Source organism: Pelophylax lessonae, assembly GCF_965119305.1.
Source record: "Pelophylax lessonae genome assembly, chromosome: 6".
NCBI classification, from domain to species: Eukaryota; Metazoa; Chordata; class Amphibia; order Anura; family Ranidae; genus Pelophylax; species Pelophylax lessonae.
The window spans coordinates 176,801,722-176,818,290 of record NC_138773.1 but is presented as its reverse complement, the minus strand read 5'-3'; the positions used below and the strand labels follow the sequence as shown (position 1 = coordinate 176,818,290).

The following is a 16,569-nucleotide window of genomic DNA, read 5'->3' as shown; positions in this document are numbered from 1 at the left end:
ATATTGTGATGTAAAAAAAAAAAAAAAGCACCATGTACCGCTTTAAATTTGCACTGCATCAGTGTGAACCGGGGCATATAATTTCTTTCACAAGCTATGGCGATGAGGAAAGGGTTAGGTGTTCATAACATCCTACAGTCCTAGGGTGAAAACACTGCTCCTCCATAAAATACAGTAAGGCCCCTTTCACAAATGCAGAGCTTTCTTTTCATCAGTTTAGTCCCGTTTTTTCAAAGGAAAAAACAATGGAGTTTTCATCTGTCCGTCATCCATTTGTAATCTGTTTTTACATCCGTGTTATACATCTTCAAGCTAAAGTCCTTAATCATTTAAGTCCTGGAGTAACTCTATTATGCAGAAACAGAATGTTTGTCCGTTTACATCAATTTTTCATCCAGTCCGTTTTTTTAGCGAAAGAAAAAAAGGGCTTTGATACTTTCAAAAAAACAGATGTTGACAGAAGCAGATGTAAAAGGATAATCATCCATTTACATCTGTTTTTCCATAGAGATGCATTGATGTCCATTTTTCATTAGTTAACGGATGGATGAAAAACAGACACATGGTCCGCATATGTGAAAGGGGACTAGGTGAGCTTTGTAACCCTATGAAAAAGTGTGTTGTTAGTGAGATGGCCTGGGGAATATAATAAGGAAAAAGCCTGAAAAAAGAAAACACATGCAGCCACCATACCCAAGGACTGGTAAGCTGCACTATATTACATGGTTTTCCTTGAGTTTAGATACTTTAATACTGATTTTGGATGTTTTTTTTTTGTTGTTTTAGAATCATGGAAAATGTGGAGCTGTAAGTAAACTAATGGAGAGCATGGCAGCAGAGGAGGATTTTGAGCCAAGTCAGGACAGTAGTTTTTCGGAAAATGAAAATTTTCCTATGCCTTTGCATCCTGAACGGCCAATTACTCCTGGTAAGAAAAAAATAAATCCTGTATTCTTTTGCATCCATTAACCTCAATTAAGGAAATATTGTGCACAATATAGACTGCAGATCATTTAAAATCCCTAGGACATTGTCATAATCTTGAAACCACTCCCAAGGTCCTGCGCCCTTCGGTCCCATAATCCCACCACATCCCCACAATGCTTTTATATGAAAGTAGTGAAGCCGCTCACTGTTGATCCTTTGTATACAAACACCTAATTCTGAGAGCAGTGGCACACACCCCACTCGCATCATTTTGCATGGAAAGTCACATTGCACAAACACTGGTATATTACCTAAAAACAGTATAGTGGATAATGAAAATAAGCAGAAAGATATGAATAGGAGTGACGTTTAGAGGAAATTATCTATACACAAGGAGTTAAGTTTTGAAGCACTGAGAGGGTTTCATCATTACAAGGTAGGGGATTGCAGTGATTACAAAAGTCCCCATTTATGTGGGTTTAGCCACAAAATAAAAGTCCGATTTTTTTTTTTCCAGTTCAGGATATGGGCTAAAAGTTGAATATTTTTCAGAAATGAATAGTAAAGGATTTATTAGCATTAGCCTAAAGAGTAGAATCAGGTCTTAAATTAAGGATGAGAAATCTGTCCAGGAGCGACTGAAATAAAAGATTTAACAGTTGACAAGCATGGAGCAGTGGTGGTGTTAAATATCGTTAACTATTACACTATGGCCTCTCCTGCTTGACAGCAGTCTATCTAATGGGACTGTAAAAAAAATGTGTTTATTCAATTAGCTGCTGAAGCCAATTGACAGCAGCGCTGACCTGTAAAGTCCCCGCTGTCAGAATACAATAGTACATTGGGGAGGATTCCTCCAACCATCATGCTTCGATGGAAATATGTTGCATCTATTTTTATTCAGTTTTTAGCTATATAAACATAAGAGAAATAGTCCATGTCCATAGAGAAACAGAAGATAAAGTATGCAAGGATAGCACAAAAATAGCACAAAAATAACAAGTCCAGTGCTACAAAATTAAAATAAGATGCAGGTCTCTGAGACTTGGAAGAGATAGGTATGGAAACTGACTTTTCTTTTTCGGTTTTCTTTTCAAGGAACCAGTGGTCCACAAGATATAGGGCATTTAAGAATGTGACATATATAATAGCAATGTATAGTGGTACTACAGTCAATAAAACCATAATAAAACCATAATAGTATAGTACAGAATGCAATTGGATGAGGGATGAGGGATCTGGAGATATCAAATCATTTTCTAATAATGTCCATAATTGACCATGATAACAATCAATAATCCTGATTAGCGATGCCGCATGAAAGTATACCAGAAGGTTTAGAAGAGCAACACCTCCTCTAACTTTAGGTAAACCCGACATGGTTGGGCTAATTCTAGGTCTCTTATGTTGCCATATAAAGTTACAAACAGCCCTATTGACTTCTTGGAAAAAAAACCTGCATGGGGAGAGGGAGTGCCTGAAAGGGCATAAAGGAGTTTAGGTAGTATGTCCATTTTGACAACATTCATACAGCCAAACCAAGAAATATTTTAATACATTTTAAGACCCGTGTGGATTGTCCGAGGTAGGGGCGTATAATTGAGATCCGCTAGGGAAGACAAGGAAGTAGGGATTTGGATGCCAAGGTATTTAATAGCTTTTTGTTGCCATTTAAACGGGAAGGTAGATTGTAGTTGAGATAAAAATAGTTTTGGGTAAGAATATGTTAAGGGCTTCAATTTTATTGTAATTTGCTTTAAAGTTACTTACCAAGCTAAACTCCGAAAACGTTTTGGTAATGGCAGGTATAGATACCAAGGGGTTAGAAACATATAATAGTAAGTCGTCCGCATGGAGACATAGCTTATAGTGACATTGGCCAATGGAAAGACCTTTAATGTCGATGTTTTGTCTTATGGCATTGGCAAGATGTTCCATAGTAAGTATATAAAGCATTGGCGAAAGGGGACATCCGTCGCGTGTGCCATTACGTTTCCATATAAGATCTGACAGCACGCCATTAGAGCAAACTCTTGCGGTGGGGTTTCCATATAGTGCCCGAATCTTACAAATCATATTGGAACCGAGGCCCACTTGTTGAAGTGTACTCTCAAGGAACTGCCACAAGCTTCTAGGGCTTGTCTCGGAAAAGGAGAATCGGGGGAGATAGCATTCAATGTTTGTGTAAGAAACGGTAGAAGAGAGTCTTGGAACTATAAAAGCAAGCCATCTGGGCCTGGGCTTTTACTGGTTTTGAGAGAGAAGATCGCAACCGAAATTTCCTCCTATGAAAATGGTTGTTTGAGATTTTGCACCACCGATGCAGGGATAGCCAGGAGCGCTGTATTGGCTATATACTGGTCTACTTTGGCTTGAAAAGTTTCTGGGACGGTATCAGAAGGGAATGGGGGTAGATCATATAGTGTAGTGTAAAATGAGCAAAATAACTCATTAATTTCCTTAGGATGGTGAGTGATCTGGCCATCTGGGCATTTAAGCTTGGGAATAGACATAAGGCTGTTTTTAGCATAGAGGGCTCTGGCTAACATCCTACCTGGTTTGTTTGCTTTAACATAAAACTATTTATGTATTTTGTCTTTGATGGACAAGGTCTTTTTTTCAAAGAGATATAATAGCTTGAGTCTGGCATCGGATAAGGCAAGTTGTGTAGTCGAGATTTGGTTACACTTATGTGAGCATTCCAGGTCAACAATACGAAGTGTCAGCTCTTGAATTTGAGCAAGACGACTTTGTTTAAGTCTAGACTAGAGCCATGTTTAATGAAGACCCCGCATAGTACACATTTTAAGGCCTCACATTGAAACGGGGTAGAGGTATCGTCAGTACGGTGGTCAGATAAGAAATTGGATATAGTAGGCTGTACTTCTGTAGAGCATAGTTCGTCTTGTAACAGTGAGTCATTCAATCGACATGTCCAGTCTCAATTAGGTAAGTCAGGCAGGGAAAGGGACAAATACACTGGCGCGTGATTGGACCACAATATGTTACCAATCCTACTCTGAGGATGGAGCACTAAAGCATATGGACTGACCAGAAAAAAATTGATACGGGAGTAGGAGTTATGAGCATTAGAATAAAAGGAATAGCCTCTGTTCGTAGGGTAGAGTATACGCCACACATCGACCAGGTTATGCTGTATAATATAATAAATCTTTTCAGTCTATTAATTTGGGCATATCAGATGGAGCTTTTACCAGATGAAGTATCGTAGGATTAGGGACACTATTAAAGTCTCAAGCGAGAAGGATTACTCCCTCAGCAAATTCCATTTGTTTGGTCCTGATTAGGAATGTACATTTTAGCTAGGGAGTACGTTTTGCCGCTCAGGGATATTTTCAAAAACCGATATCGCCCATCAGGATCTGAGCAGGAATCTACGAGAGTATAGGTTGCCGATTTGTGAAAAGCGATCGCTACCCCTCTGAATTTAGATTGGGCATAAGTACTATGAAATGAAACCAGGATGGGTAATATTTATTCTGCAATAAGGGAATATGATTTGAGTAAAAATGAGTCTCTTGAAAAAAGATTACATCCACCTTGGACTTCTGAAATTTGTACAATACCTGGGATCTCTCGGATGGTTTGTTTAGGCCACGGGCATTGAACGAGCAAAGATGAATGGTAGCAGCATTCCAGTAGGAACTGCGAGAGAAAAACAAATAGGGGGGGGGGATGGGAGAAGGGGAAAAGGGGAAGGAAAAGGACAAAGAGCTAAGATGCTAGTAAAGGAGCTAGCACCACTTTCGTGCCCTATGTAGGGATGGCTATGAAGGCCAACAGGTTTTTGTCTATCCTGAAAGAACAAAACAGACAGAAGCTCTGAGTTCTATGTGGGGGGAGGGAAGCTAAACAGTCAGTAACGTGTCAAAGCATCGTCCACGCTGCAATGGAACAAATCACTGTAGGTAATGAAGATAGAGGGTTACTAGATCCCATTATGGTGAAATCATATATACCAACAAGGCATAAGACTAAGTATTAACATTAACAACATGTAAACACATTGTATCTCTAATATTAAGTAAACTAGATTTCTCTAGCGCTCATCGACAGACGTAGTCCTCGGTGATACACCACCTTCGGGTTATGTTACCTCCGCAGGAGCAGGACTAGACAGGAAATTAAAAAGCTCTGGCCACACCCTAGGGGCAGTCCCAGAGGGTATATCCTCTCTCTCTCTGCCTCAGCAAATCAGTTATTTTCTGTCTAGTTAGGAGTAAGGACCTAGACACCTTGCTGGGATCTTAGGTCCTGGCAAGAATTTTTTCTTAAAGGATTTTTTTAGACAGCTTTTTTCTCCAGTGTTCCTGTGAGATCTTCAAGCAAGAAAGCTGAACTGGGCGACGGGCTGGATGTTGAGATCCGGTGGTCACCCCAGTTCAGCCTACGAGCGCGTGCAGGCCATAGCTCCGCGCTGGGTCGGCCGCGACAAAGTCCCATTAAAGGACTGTCCACGCGAGTTAAACGTCTCGCCGAAACGCCAAAGACCATGAGTCACGGCGTCCGTATCGGTCGACAGCCCTCCCGCCCCGGTGGAGAGGGGTACTGTCAGGAGTTGGTGCCCGCCTGGTTCCGGTATGGTGAGTAGTATGTTCCCCCTTTTTCCCGGACGGGTTTTGTGGTGAACGCGGGCCCCTCTCTGTATGGTAAGAAAGAGTCCTTTCTATCCTATAACATGTCACAAATCCTCCTACTTTGAGTGTGATTTATGTGTGCAAAGCCAGGAGGCTTGGCTTGGATACATGTTTTAAAGATGTAATCTGTGGCTTATGGGTTAAGTATAAGCTACCTACCAGCCAGAGGCCACGGACATGTAGACTGCCTTCCAAATCAGATCTCCAGCTATTAGCAGGCCTCCCGAATGGCCACGCGGTCCGCCAGGGCCGGTACCGCCAACCACGCCATATCCCCATGCAGAGAGAGTGTTGTGTGCCCTGCAGCACACCGCTATTCAGTTTAGGCCGCCGCCATTTTTTTTGCTGGATCGCACGAGCCGCCATTTTGGCGTAGCCTCGTGTCTCCAGCATGGGGGCGGCCATGTTTGAGGTGATCCTACACCTCGTGGAGCTTGGGGGAGGCGCCGGAAGGCGTGCAGAGGGGCGGAGCCGCCTCCTTTCTTCCTGGGCAGCCAGCCAAAAGACTTCCTGTTTGTCAAGACAGCGCTGTAAGCTGTTGCAGTTTAACTCTGAGCATCAAGTGGTGAGCCTGGGGGTCTATCTCTCTCTCTCTCGATCGATAGGGATCCCTAAGCAGGTAACACTAAGGGGCTTTTTTGTGGCGCTGGGGGTCAGAAAAGAAAAAAAAAAAAAGTTTTTTTCTTTACTTTTGAATTATATTATCCAGGAAGTAACTGGAGTTATTATGGACCCTGCCACACATATTCCCCCACCTGTTTCCCTCGAGGGGGCCTCGGGACCCGCCGGTGCACAGAGTATAGAGTCATTTACAGCAATTTTGGAGTCTATGGTGGCTCGGGTGGAGGCGGCCTGTCAGGGACGGGGGTCAAGGAAGCGACCCCCGCCTACCCCTATACTATCTGACACCTCTGACTCAGATTCAGAGATGGTCACGGCAGTTGCAGGTTCCTCTGCAAGGGCTGTTATCCCAGGTAAAGCCCCCTCAGACAGTGAGGAGGACGCTTCTTCTCTTGCTATAATTCAGGAAGAAGCATTGGTGGACGCACTAGTTGTGGCAGTGCAAGAAACCTTAAAACTTGAGGCTTTACCGGCAGAGGCAACTGAAACAGAGAGGCCTTTTGGGACTAATAAGCCCATCAAGACGGCGAAGGCTTTTCCTGTACCTAAATGTTTTGGTAATCAGATTAAAGGAGAATGGGAGCATTCTAAACGTACCTTTACTATTTCCAAGCGTATTGCTAGACGCTATCCGTTTGAGGAATCCATCATTAAGAAATGGACGGTACCACCAGTCGTGGATCCGCCTATTTCCAGGCTGAATAAAGCCACGGTTATTTCAGTGGAGGACACTTCGTCCTTTAAGGATCCGGTGGATCGAAAGATAGAAGCAGAGTCCCGCACTATCTTTTCTCTGATAGGGTCAGCATTTAGACCAGTAATCGTTATTGGTCTAGTTTCCCAGACACTTACGGAATGGGCGAAAATGGTACGCCAAGATCTTAGGGGAAAAGATATTCCCCAGGAGACATCTGATTTGATGGAACAGATCATACAAGGGCTACGGTTTATCTGTGACGCAGCCTTGGACACTACTCCCCTATTAGGGCATGCATCTAAGTTAGCAGTGATCCTCAGACGTGTGCTGTGGTTAAAATGCTGGTCAGCTGACCTAGGTTCCAAAAAGACCTTGACCAATCTCCCCTTTCAGGGGAATCGTCTATTTGGAGCCAACCTAGATGAAATCATTAAGGATGCCACTGGGGGCAAGAGCACTTTTTTGCCACAGGCTGCAAAAGCTAAGGGACCTCGCAACAAGCGAGGACCTTTCTTTACCGCCCATAAAGGGCGCCCGGCTGGTACTAGCGGGAAAGGCAAGACTCCTCCAGGAGGGTTCAAGAAGGGGACCAACCCAGCCAAACCCGAAGCAAAGGAGTACACAGCCTGAAGGTGCGCCCCCACCCGGTTTCAGGGTGGGGGGACGTTTTCACCGGTATTCAGGACATTAGATCGAGCATCAACCACTACTACCGGTGCGATTCTTCCCTTCCAACATTTAAGTACCACAGGAAGCGGTAGTTACCGTTCCCTGAAAAGATCTTTTCCTTTACCTTTTCCTAAGATTAGTCCCGATACCTCACAGGAATCGGATCTGGTTGACCAGATAGGCCAAGTAGCCTCTAGTCGGGTGACTTCGGTCCCTGAGGTTCAACCAGAAAAGATCACCTTTCCTGATAACTATCAGGTATCTGATAAATGTGTGGGAACAGAAAACGACCAGACTTTCTCGGATGGTCGGGGCCAGATAGCTCTAGGGACGCCTGGTTCAGATCCAATCAGCGCCAGTGGTCCTAGAAATTCTAGGCTGGCCTCCTCAAGCCGGCCTGGCCGACTTGGACATGTTAGTCGCAGACGTTCCGTGGGAACTTCGTCTCAGGGAGTGTCTGTGGTCTCAAGGACCAATTTACCTTCGTGCTTTACAGTCGCTGGTTTTAATGGCCTGGCCATTGAGACCCAAGTACTGAAGGACAGAGGTTTGTCTACTTCAGTCATTCCTACCCTTATTAAAGCAAGGAAAGCGACTTCCAGCAAAGTCTATTATCACACATGGAAGACTTATATTGCGTGGTGCGAATCTTTAGGATTTCCTCCACGTACCTATTCGGTGACTCGAATATTGGCTTTTTTGCAACAAGGGGTTGAGCAGAAGCTAGCCTTGAGCACCATCAAGGGTCAAGTTTCAGCATTAGCAATCTTCTTTCAGAAGCCTTTAGCTACCAAATCCTTGGTGCGGAATTTCATCCAGGGGGTGCGGCACCTGGCTCCTCCAGTCCGCGCGCCCTTACCGCCCTGGGATCTTAATTTGGTTTTGTCGGTTCTACAGAAACCTCCCTTTGAAAACATCAGGGAGATTCCCTTGCTTACTCTATCCCAGAAGGTGGCCTTCTTGGTGGCTATTACTTCTGCTCGCAGGGTGTCAGAACTGGCTGCATTATCATGCCAGTCACCATACCTAGTGATTCATAGGGATAAGGTAGTACTTCATCCTAAGCCATCTTTTCTTCCCAAGGTGGTTTCAGATTTTCATCTGAATGAAGATATTGTACTACCTTCCTTGTGTCCTCAGCCCAAGCATCATCGGGAACATGCGTTGCATTCCTTAGATGTGGTTCGGGCAATCAGGGTATACCTGAAAGCTACGGAATCATTCCGTAAGACGGATTCACTTTTTGTGATCACGGATGGCCCCAGAAAGGGTTTGCCTGCATCTGCCGCGACCATTGCCAAATGGATTAGACAAACGGTGGTACAGGCTTATTCTATTAAGGGTCAGAGTCCTCCGTTCCCTGTTAGGGCGCACTCCACTCGAGCGCTCAGTACTTCCTGGGCCTTTCGCCATCAGGCGTCAGTGGTCCAGGTATGTAAGGCGGCCACCTGGTCGTCGGTACATACCTTTACAAAATTCTATAAAATTGATGTGACGGCATCGGCGGATGCCTCATTTGGCCGCAAGGTTTTGCAGGCCGCAATTTGAGGAGACCGGTGGTCTACCTCGAGGGTTTTTTTCTGTTTGAAAAAAAAAAAAAAAAAATTGTTTTCTCTTTTTTTTGGTTGAGTCTCATCATTAAGGATGAGCATTGTAAACTTCTAGTTGGCACCGGTTGGGCCTTCTAGATTGGGATTTGATTTCCATTTTCCCACCCCTCAGTTGTGATACTGCTCTGGGACGTCCCGAAGGTGGTGTATCACCGAGGACTACGTCTGTCGATGAGCGCTAGAGAAAAATGGATTTTTGTAAAATCTTACCGTAAAATCCTTTTCTCTTAGCTCATCGACAGACGTAGTCCCCGCCCCTCTGTTTTGGAGTTGGGTTGGGTTAAATTCTCTAAGCACTGCTTTTTCACATAACTGATTTGCTGAGGCAGAGAGAGAGAGGATATACCCTCTGGGACTGCCCCTAGGGTGTGGCCAGAGCTTTTTAATTTCCTGTCTAGTCCTGCTCCTGCGGAGGTAACATAACCCGAAGGTGGTGTATCACCGAGGACTACGTCTGTCGATGAGCTAAGAGAAAAGGATTTTACGGTAAGATTTTACAAAAATCCATTTTTGGACTCACAGGGGGAGAAACCAGGACGGAGACTCTGAGCGAGTTAACCCCATTGAGAATTAACCAATAACAACGTGTACGAAGATCAGCCTCCAGGTTTTATGTGGAGGGGAGACTAAATGAAGGCCCCTTCCCATGGTCTCCGTGGAGTCCAAACAAATGACGACAATCTATTAGAAATGAACATATGTCATGTTGTGTTGTAAGCCCTGGACTCAGAACTATATAAGGGAACACGGGGATGCAACCATGAGCTTGTTTAAACCCTTTTAATGTCATAACGTGTGGTACATGTCATTGGCAGCAAAGGGGTTAAACAGATCAGCTGTATCTAACCTTCACCCTATGTGATATGGATAATGGTAAATATTATAAAATTCACTGTACATAAAGTATACAGTAATGCACTTAAGAACAGTTTTATAGGTACTATGCTGACAATTCACATGTTTTAGGTGTAACAATCCGCCGGTGTCCTAGCAAGCAATTACCTGCTGTTTAACTTGAAAGGTTAACTGCGGCAGCTCCCGCCATCTGCCCGGTACTCCGCTGCCTCCCACTACCCTGCTTTTTAAGATGAGACCAGCAGAGGCTGGAAGGGAAGGATTGGCTGCTGGCAGTCGACAGGCAGATCACGACTGACAGGTTACCGACCCTGGTTGTAGATTGTCTGGATGCGGTATGGGTGACTGTTAGCTCAAATCTTGTCAGGAGGCAATCACGATGATATTACAGCCCTTCAGTTGCTAACCCCCCTTTCTAGATAGTGAATTCACCCTCGTCCGGCCGGGAGTTATGACGACACACAGCACTCAAACTTAGCGCAGTCACAACTAATTTTATTGCAAGTGTAGCTCTTATTTAAGGCATGTTTTGAACGGGAAAAACTGATCCAAACTGGTTTACAATTCATCAGTCAATAGCACATATCAGACAGAACAGTACATAAAAGGGCCTTTGCTTTCGCCATGCATTTGTGTCAATATGAGGTGTTTTGTTGTAGTATCGGTCCGTCTTGTGTTCAGCTTGTCTGTGTTAATGTAAGCAATTGTCAATTGTTTATGGGTGGTGTCAGTCTCTATGCAAAATGTCTTGTAATCTAAATGCTAAGCCTTAACTCGTTAAGTGTCTGAATGAATGAATGGAAAAGTGTTGAACATGTCAATGTCTTTTCATCTATATGCAAAATACAGCTGTCTGCTGTCCAAGCTGGATGAATGGTTGTCCGTCTAGCTCGTTACGATGTAAATGCAAGGGCCCACATTTCATCACAGGATGGGCATAAACTGAAATATATATCTGAAATATCATAAGGCATGTTAATACAATCTTTCAGTGACCAGGCTGTTTCCTGATGCTACAGTGATTTTTTTTTAGTAATGATGCTCTTTTCATAATCAAAGATGGTCCTCTTTTGCAAAAATCTCCAGGAGGGTTCAATAGGTTATAATTCAATATTTTTCTCTTCAGGGTCTGCAGCCCCCTTTTTTACCACTGTTATTCCATTAGTTTCAGGATTAAGTTTCTCAAGTTTGTAAAGTGACCATTTGGTCTTTCATTTATACCTTTACCAATTTTTAACTGCTTGGTACTTAATGAGGCTACTAGCAAATGTTGGGTTGGCTCCATGCAGGGGCTGCGGCTAGGATGTTTCTTTGGGTTCATACATAGCGACCTATTTCAGCTGATGGCACTAAAATACAGTGGTCAACATCTACAGATCTTTGCTGTATCCTTCAATGAGTGCTAATAGATTGATTTTTTGGTGAGTACAAAAAAATACAATTTTCCTATGTGATGGCATATGGGGTATGCATATAGGGCTGCTGATAGGGAGGTAAAGCCAGACCTCCTGTATCAGGCCTGGGAGCCCAGGAGCAGAGAAGGGACTCTTTAAATACCTTTGGGTGCATGCACAGTAATCCCATGGGCCCAGCAATTAAAAAAAAAAAGGTTCCCAGGGCCCTGCCAAAAAAAGCAGCAGCGTCCTGGGACAGATAGGGGACGATTTACTCATTTTTGTGAGCAGGCAGGACAATCTTTCGTGCTGCTGCTCCTTACTTAAAGTTCCAACAGGCCAGAACTGTAAATAGTTCAGCTCTTTAGTTGTAATACTTACCAAAAGGGTGAAGGGTTAAAAACAAGCTGATGGCTGCATTAGCAGTAGTATGCTTTATAGTCCGCAATCACTTTGAGTCCTCCGTCATTGTTCTTCAGCAGGTAGATGCCCTGCGGCAGTCGGGGGCGTGCGGTGTGGGCTTCAGTTATTGTGGGCCATTTTGTTGGTGCCCTTTAATGGTCATTTCCCACACCTGTAAATAAGCAATGCCCCTACATGCCAGCACTACCTTGTGGACCGGTGCCCATGGATTGTTGCTGGACGAGCTGTACCGCCGTCTTTTTGCCTGGAGGCATCAGCCCTACCAACACCCACCCTACTTGCCACAGGCTCAGACAAAAAGGAAAGCTGGAGTCCTTTGTAGGTCCCTGAAAAGGGGATTAGCTTTCTGGGCTGTGAAAGCATTCTCCTCCTGGTCCATTGGGACCAGGGACGCGTGTTCCTCTCCGTTTCCGGGAGCAGTCCTAAGTGGGATATTTCTGGTGCAGCTGAGCCCTAACCTGCTAGGTCTGTTAAGGTTTTGCCTTATCTTGCACACTGCAATATTTATCTACACGATTTGGGAACGTTCATGGCGGCCTTTTTGTGGTCCTGAAGTGCTTTGGGGTACCTTACCCCTTGAGAAGGCCCTTTTGATGAAGTGGACCTCATCTCCCATGGTGTATCACGAGCTTCCCTCGTTTAAGGATCTTGAGACCCACAGGGCAGAATTGGTCGCCCACGCTGTGTACCATTGCCTGGTCTGCTTAACGGCCTGTGTTGGCCATGGCCCTGGTGTTTCAGACGCTTGCCTCAAGGGCCAAGCTGCGGTGGCAAGTTTTGTACTCCAGAGGTGTGGATTAGGTGTGTGTGGTTTTGGCAGACCAGTTTGGTTCAGGACCTAAAGTTTGTATGTGGTGCATCCTCAGCTGCTGCTTTCCTCCTTTTCTAAGCTCTCCATTCTGCGGTAGTGCCTTGATGGGTACTTTGGCTCAAGTGCTGGCTGCTGACCAGACTCCTGCATGGCCCTGAAAGCCCTGCCCTTCAAGAGGTATTGTCTCATTAGGTACCACCTTGGACGACATCAAATACCTCACAGATGGCATGAGTGCCTTCCTCCCACTGGCCTAGGTGAAAAATTGTGTCCGTAGCCTGGACCTTTTTTCACTGCACACAAGAGACTTTGATTGTGTCCAGCTACAACATAGAATTGCATTCTCCTGAGAACTTCTTTCCCTCTGTTCTCCGCTTCCACCTTCGTGCCTTCGGGCACTTTGCAGTATGGTGTGTGACCTGCTTTGCCAAGGCACAAATGTTCTGGTACTGAGCCAGAACAGCTCTGAGGGTTTTACTCCTCTCTGTTCACGGTCCTAAAAATGGACAGGGGTTCCTTGATCCTGGTTCTGAATTGCTTTGTGCTGGTTCAAAGGTTCGAGCTGGAATCCATCTGTTCAGTGGTGGTCTCTCTTTCTCAGGGGTATTTGCTAGAATCCATGGACATCTAGGATGCGTACCTGGAGTTCCGATGTGCGAGGTATGTCAGTGATTCCTACCTTTTGCGGTTGGGGATGCACACTGTCCTTTTGTGGGCTCCTTGTCCTCAAAAAATGGGGCATTACTGTGCCTGGTTGTTTAAATGACCTGCACCTGTGGGCAGACTCCCAGGTCGCACTGACAGACAATGTTGAGATTGCGATGCGCTCCTTACAAGTCTACAAATGGGTCTTGAACCTCAAGGCGTCTGCAATGACTAGAAGACTAGAGAATCTTGGCCTGGTTCTCGACTGTGAGCAGGACAGAGTATTTTTCCTGATGGACAAACTCTGGGAGCTTCGGACTGCAATCAAACTGCTCTTGTCCTGCATGTGGTCTTCCCGGCGGTCTTACATGCCATCTCAGGATCTTATGGTGTCCACCTTCGAGGCAGTCTCATTTGTGCAGTTCCATTAGAGAGTTCTGCAGAAGAAATCCTGTCTCAATGGGATGAATCTACAGCCTACCCAGTCAGATTTGTCTGGAATGGTCGACAAGGTCCCCCTCCTATGGTGGTTCTGGTCCGCTGGCCTGTAAACTTGAAAGTCCCTACTTCCCCCTCCACTGGATGGTCATCACGCTGGACGCCTGCCTTTCAAGATAGGGAGGAGTCCTGAGTTCGAGATCGGCATAAGACCGTTGGATTCCCTTCACTCTCATGGAGCTGTGAGCGATCAGGCAGTCTCTGGAGCATTGTATGAACCTTCTCGGTGGGCAGGCGGATTACCTCAGTCGCTGGCAACAAAAGTAAGTACACCCCTAAGTGAAAGTGTCCAAATTGGGCCCACAGTGTCAATATTTTGTGTGGCCACCATTATTTCCCAGCACTGCCCTAACCCTCTTGGGCATGGAGTTCACCAGCTTGCACAGCGAATTTCTTCGTTGTATGTGATCCAAAAATGAAAGTGCACAGTGCTTATTGGTGAGCGGATATTGTGCAGATAAAATGTTTTATTGTTAAAATTTTAGCACTGTGCACTTTCATTTTTGGATCACATACAACGAAGAAATTCGCTGTGCAAGGTGGTAGCGCCCCATACCAACACCTCCCAACCCCTACATTTCTTTACCCTTGTGGTAAGTTGGAGGCAGCATAACCATCTGATCCCCACATTCTGAATTTAAATATATTGGTTCAGTGTTTGTGTTGCTATCCATAGCGCGGGTGCACCCCAAACTTTTAATTTACCATGTCTGTGGATAACACCATCGCACCTGCAGCAATGGATATATTCAAATATATGAACAACAGAACTGTCAATCTACAAGTCGTTTTTGACCAGGATACAGTCATTAACAGACAGGATATGGATAGTACTTTTAAGCAGCTCAGGCACAATATGGAGAAACAGTTGCGTGTATGGTGGGACATAGCCACCCTAGATAAATACACCAAGGAAAACATCACCCCCAGGAGACTGAGGTGGGATGTAGCACCAAATGACCACATCAATGATCCAACACACATGGACGATTGGTTCAAATTCTTTAATAAGTGTGAAAAAGACCTGCTAGGGCTGCTGATAAAAAGAAGACAACATAAGCTAAGAAAAGTGGAAGGAGTAATTACCCAACTTAAAGAGCAACTGGCCCCATCGGCGGGCACCAGGGAATATAAAGAAAAAGAAAAAAATCTTACAAGAAGCAATCCAGAAATAAGACCAAACGATACAGAGCAAAAAACAAAAAAGTATAAGAGGGTTGTGCTGGACTATAGAAATCAGGAGGTCTATAAATGGCAGACGGATGAGATGTATGGGGGCCAAGCGACCCTCATAGATCCCATTGAACATAACTCCAGGGAACCCTCTGAGGCTGGAGATGATGATGACACAGACACCTGGATGGAGGTCAGCACAACCAGAAACCCCCAGAGGGAGCACACACTGAGGCCTATTAACCAAACACAAAATGGAGAAATCAACAGACAGAGGGACACAAGACACATTAGACCCTCTATGGATGAGAGGGACTATGTGTCCACATACAATAGCTACTCGCCCCTGGAAAACTATCAAGAACCCCAATATGACTATAGAGGTCCCCCACCAGCCAGGAGGGTTTTTTTTCCAAGGGGCAACAGAGGGAGACCACCAAGAGGGCGAGGAGGACCACATCGCCCACCAGGACAATGGAGGCAACAGAGAGAGAACGGATGGCACCAAACCTGGAACCAAGGCCCCCGGACAGGACAAAGAAGAAATCCCTGGAACCAAGGATGGAACGAGGAGAGAAGATACACAGGGATACCAAGAAAACAGAAACGGAAACCAAGAGGAAAACGAGGAGGGACAAAGAAAAAGAAGAAGGCAACACTAGGAGCAGGAATTTTTAATCTAAGCAACACGGTTTTTGATGAGGAGGAGTTGAAAATATTGGATCTAGGTCTCAAGTACGCACCAGATAAGAATCTGGACAAATTCGAGGCATACATTGACCTTCAAAAATATGTAAGGAAGCTCAACATAAAGAAATTCTTTGCCCTTAAGAAAAATCAACAAACAACTGTAGATGACACACCATATAGACATACCAATTTGAAGAATCGCTCAACCACCAATCCTAAGAACATCCAGAATGAAAATCTGGAAGTATTCAAACGAATGGTAGAAGAGGAAATACGAGCGCTTAAAATCAAAAGCAAGAAAGAGAAAAACACTTGGGAAACCATAAAAAAGCTGGAAAAGAAAAAAGGTGTGGATTAGTGATATTAAACAAGAAGGACTACGAGGAGGAAATGGAAAACCTATTAAGTAAGGAAGACACTTATATTAAACTGAGAGGAAACCCTAAGAAAGACTATGAGAAAACACTACACAAATATGTGAAAAAAGGCAAAGAAATGGGTATTCTTAATAAGAAAGTAGCAAAATACCTCTGTCCAGAAGCACCTAGAACCCCAGTCATGTACTATGTACCCAAAGTCCATAAAGATGACAAGAAACCACCAGGTAGGCCCATAATCAGCGGCATCAATTCACTGCATTCCAGACTTGGTGAATACCTGGACAAATACCTGCAACCCTTAGTGCCCTTGGGGAAGTCCTACCTAAGGGACAGCAAGCAGTTTTTATCAGAGATTCAAAATATTGACATTGCAGAAGAGGACTTATTAGTCACCATTGATGTGAACTCACTTTATACAAACATTGTCCAGAAGGATGGTCTGGAAGCAGTAGAATGGGCACTACATAGCAGCACGGAGATGAGGGAGGAACAGATTAATTTTATTCTGGAAGGACTGG

The 16,569-nt window shown here is 44.7% G+C and overlaps 1 protein-coding gene across 1 annotated transcript in view; it reads left to right on the top strand.

The window, feature by feature from the left end:
• TNRC18 (trinucleotide repeat containing 18) overlaps positions 1–16,569 on the top strand; it is a 399,546-nt gene that overhangs the window by 341,177 nt on the left and 41,800 nt on the right. The window contains exon 20 of the mRNA XM_082260849.1: positions 787–928. Within this exon, the coding sequence (XP_082116975.1) occupies positions 787–928 (142 nt within the window). The remainder of the gene's footprint in view (positions 1–786; positions 929–16,569) is intronic.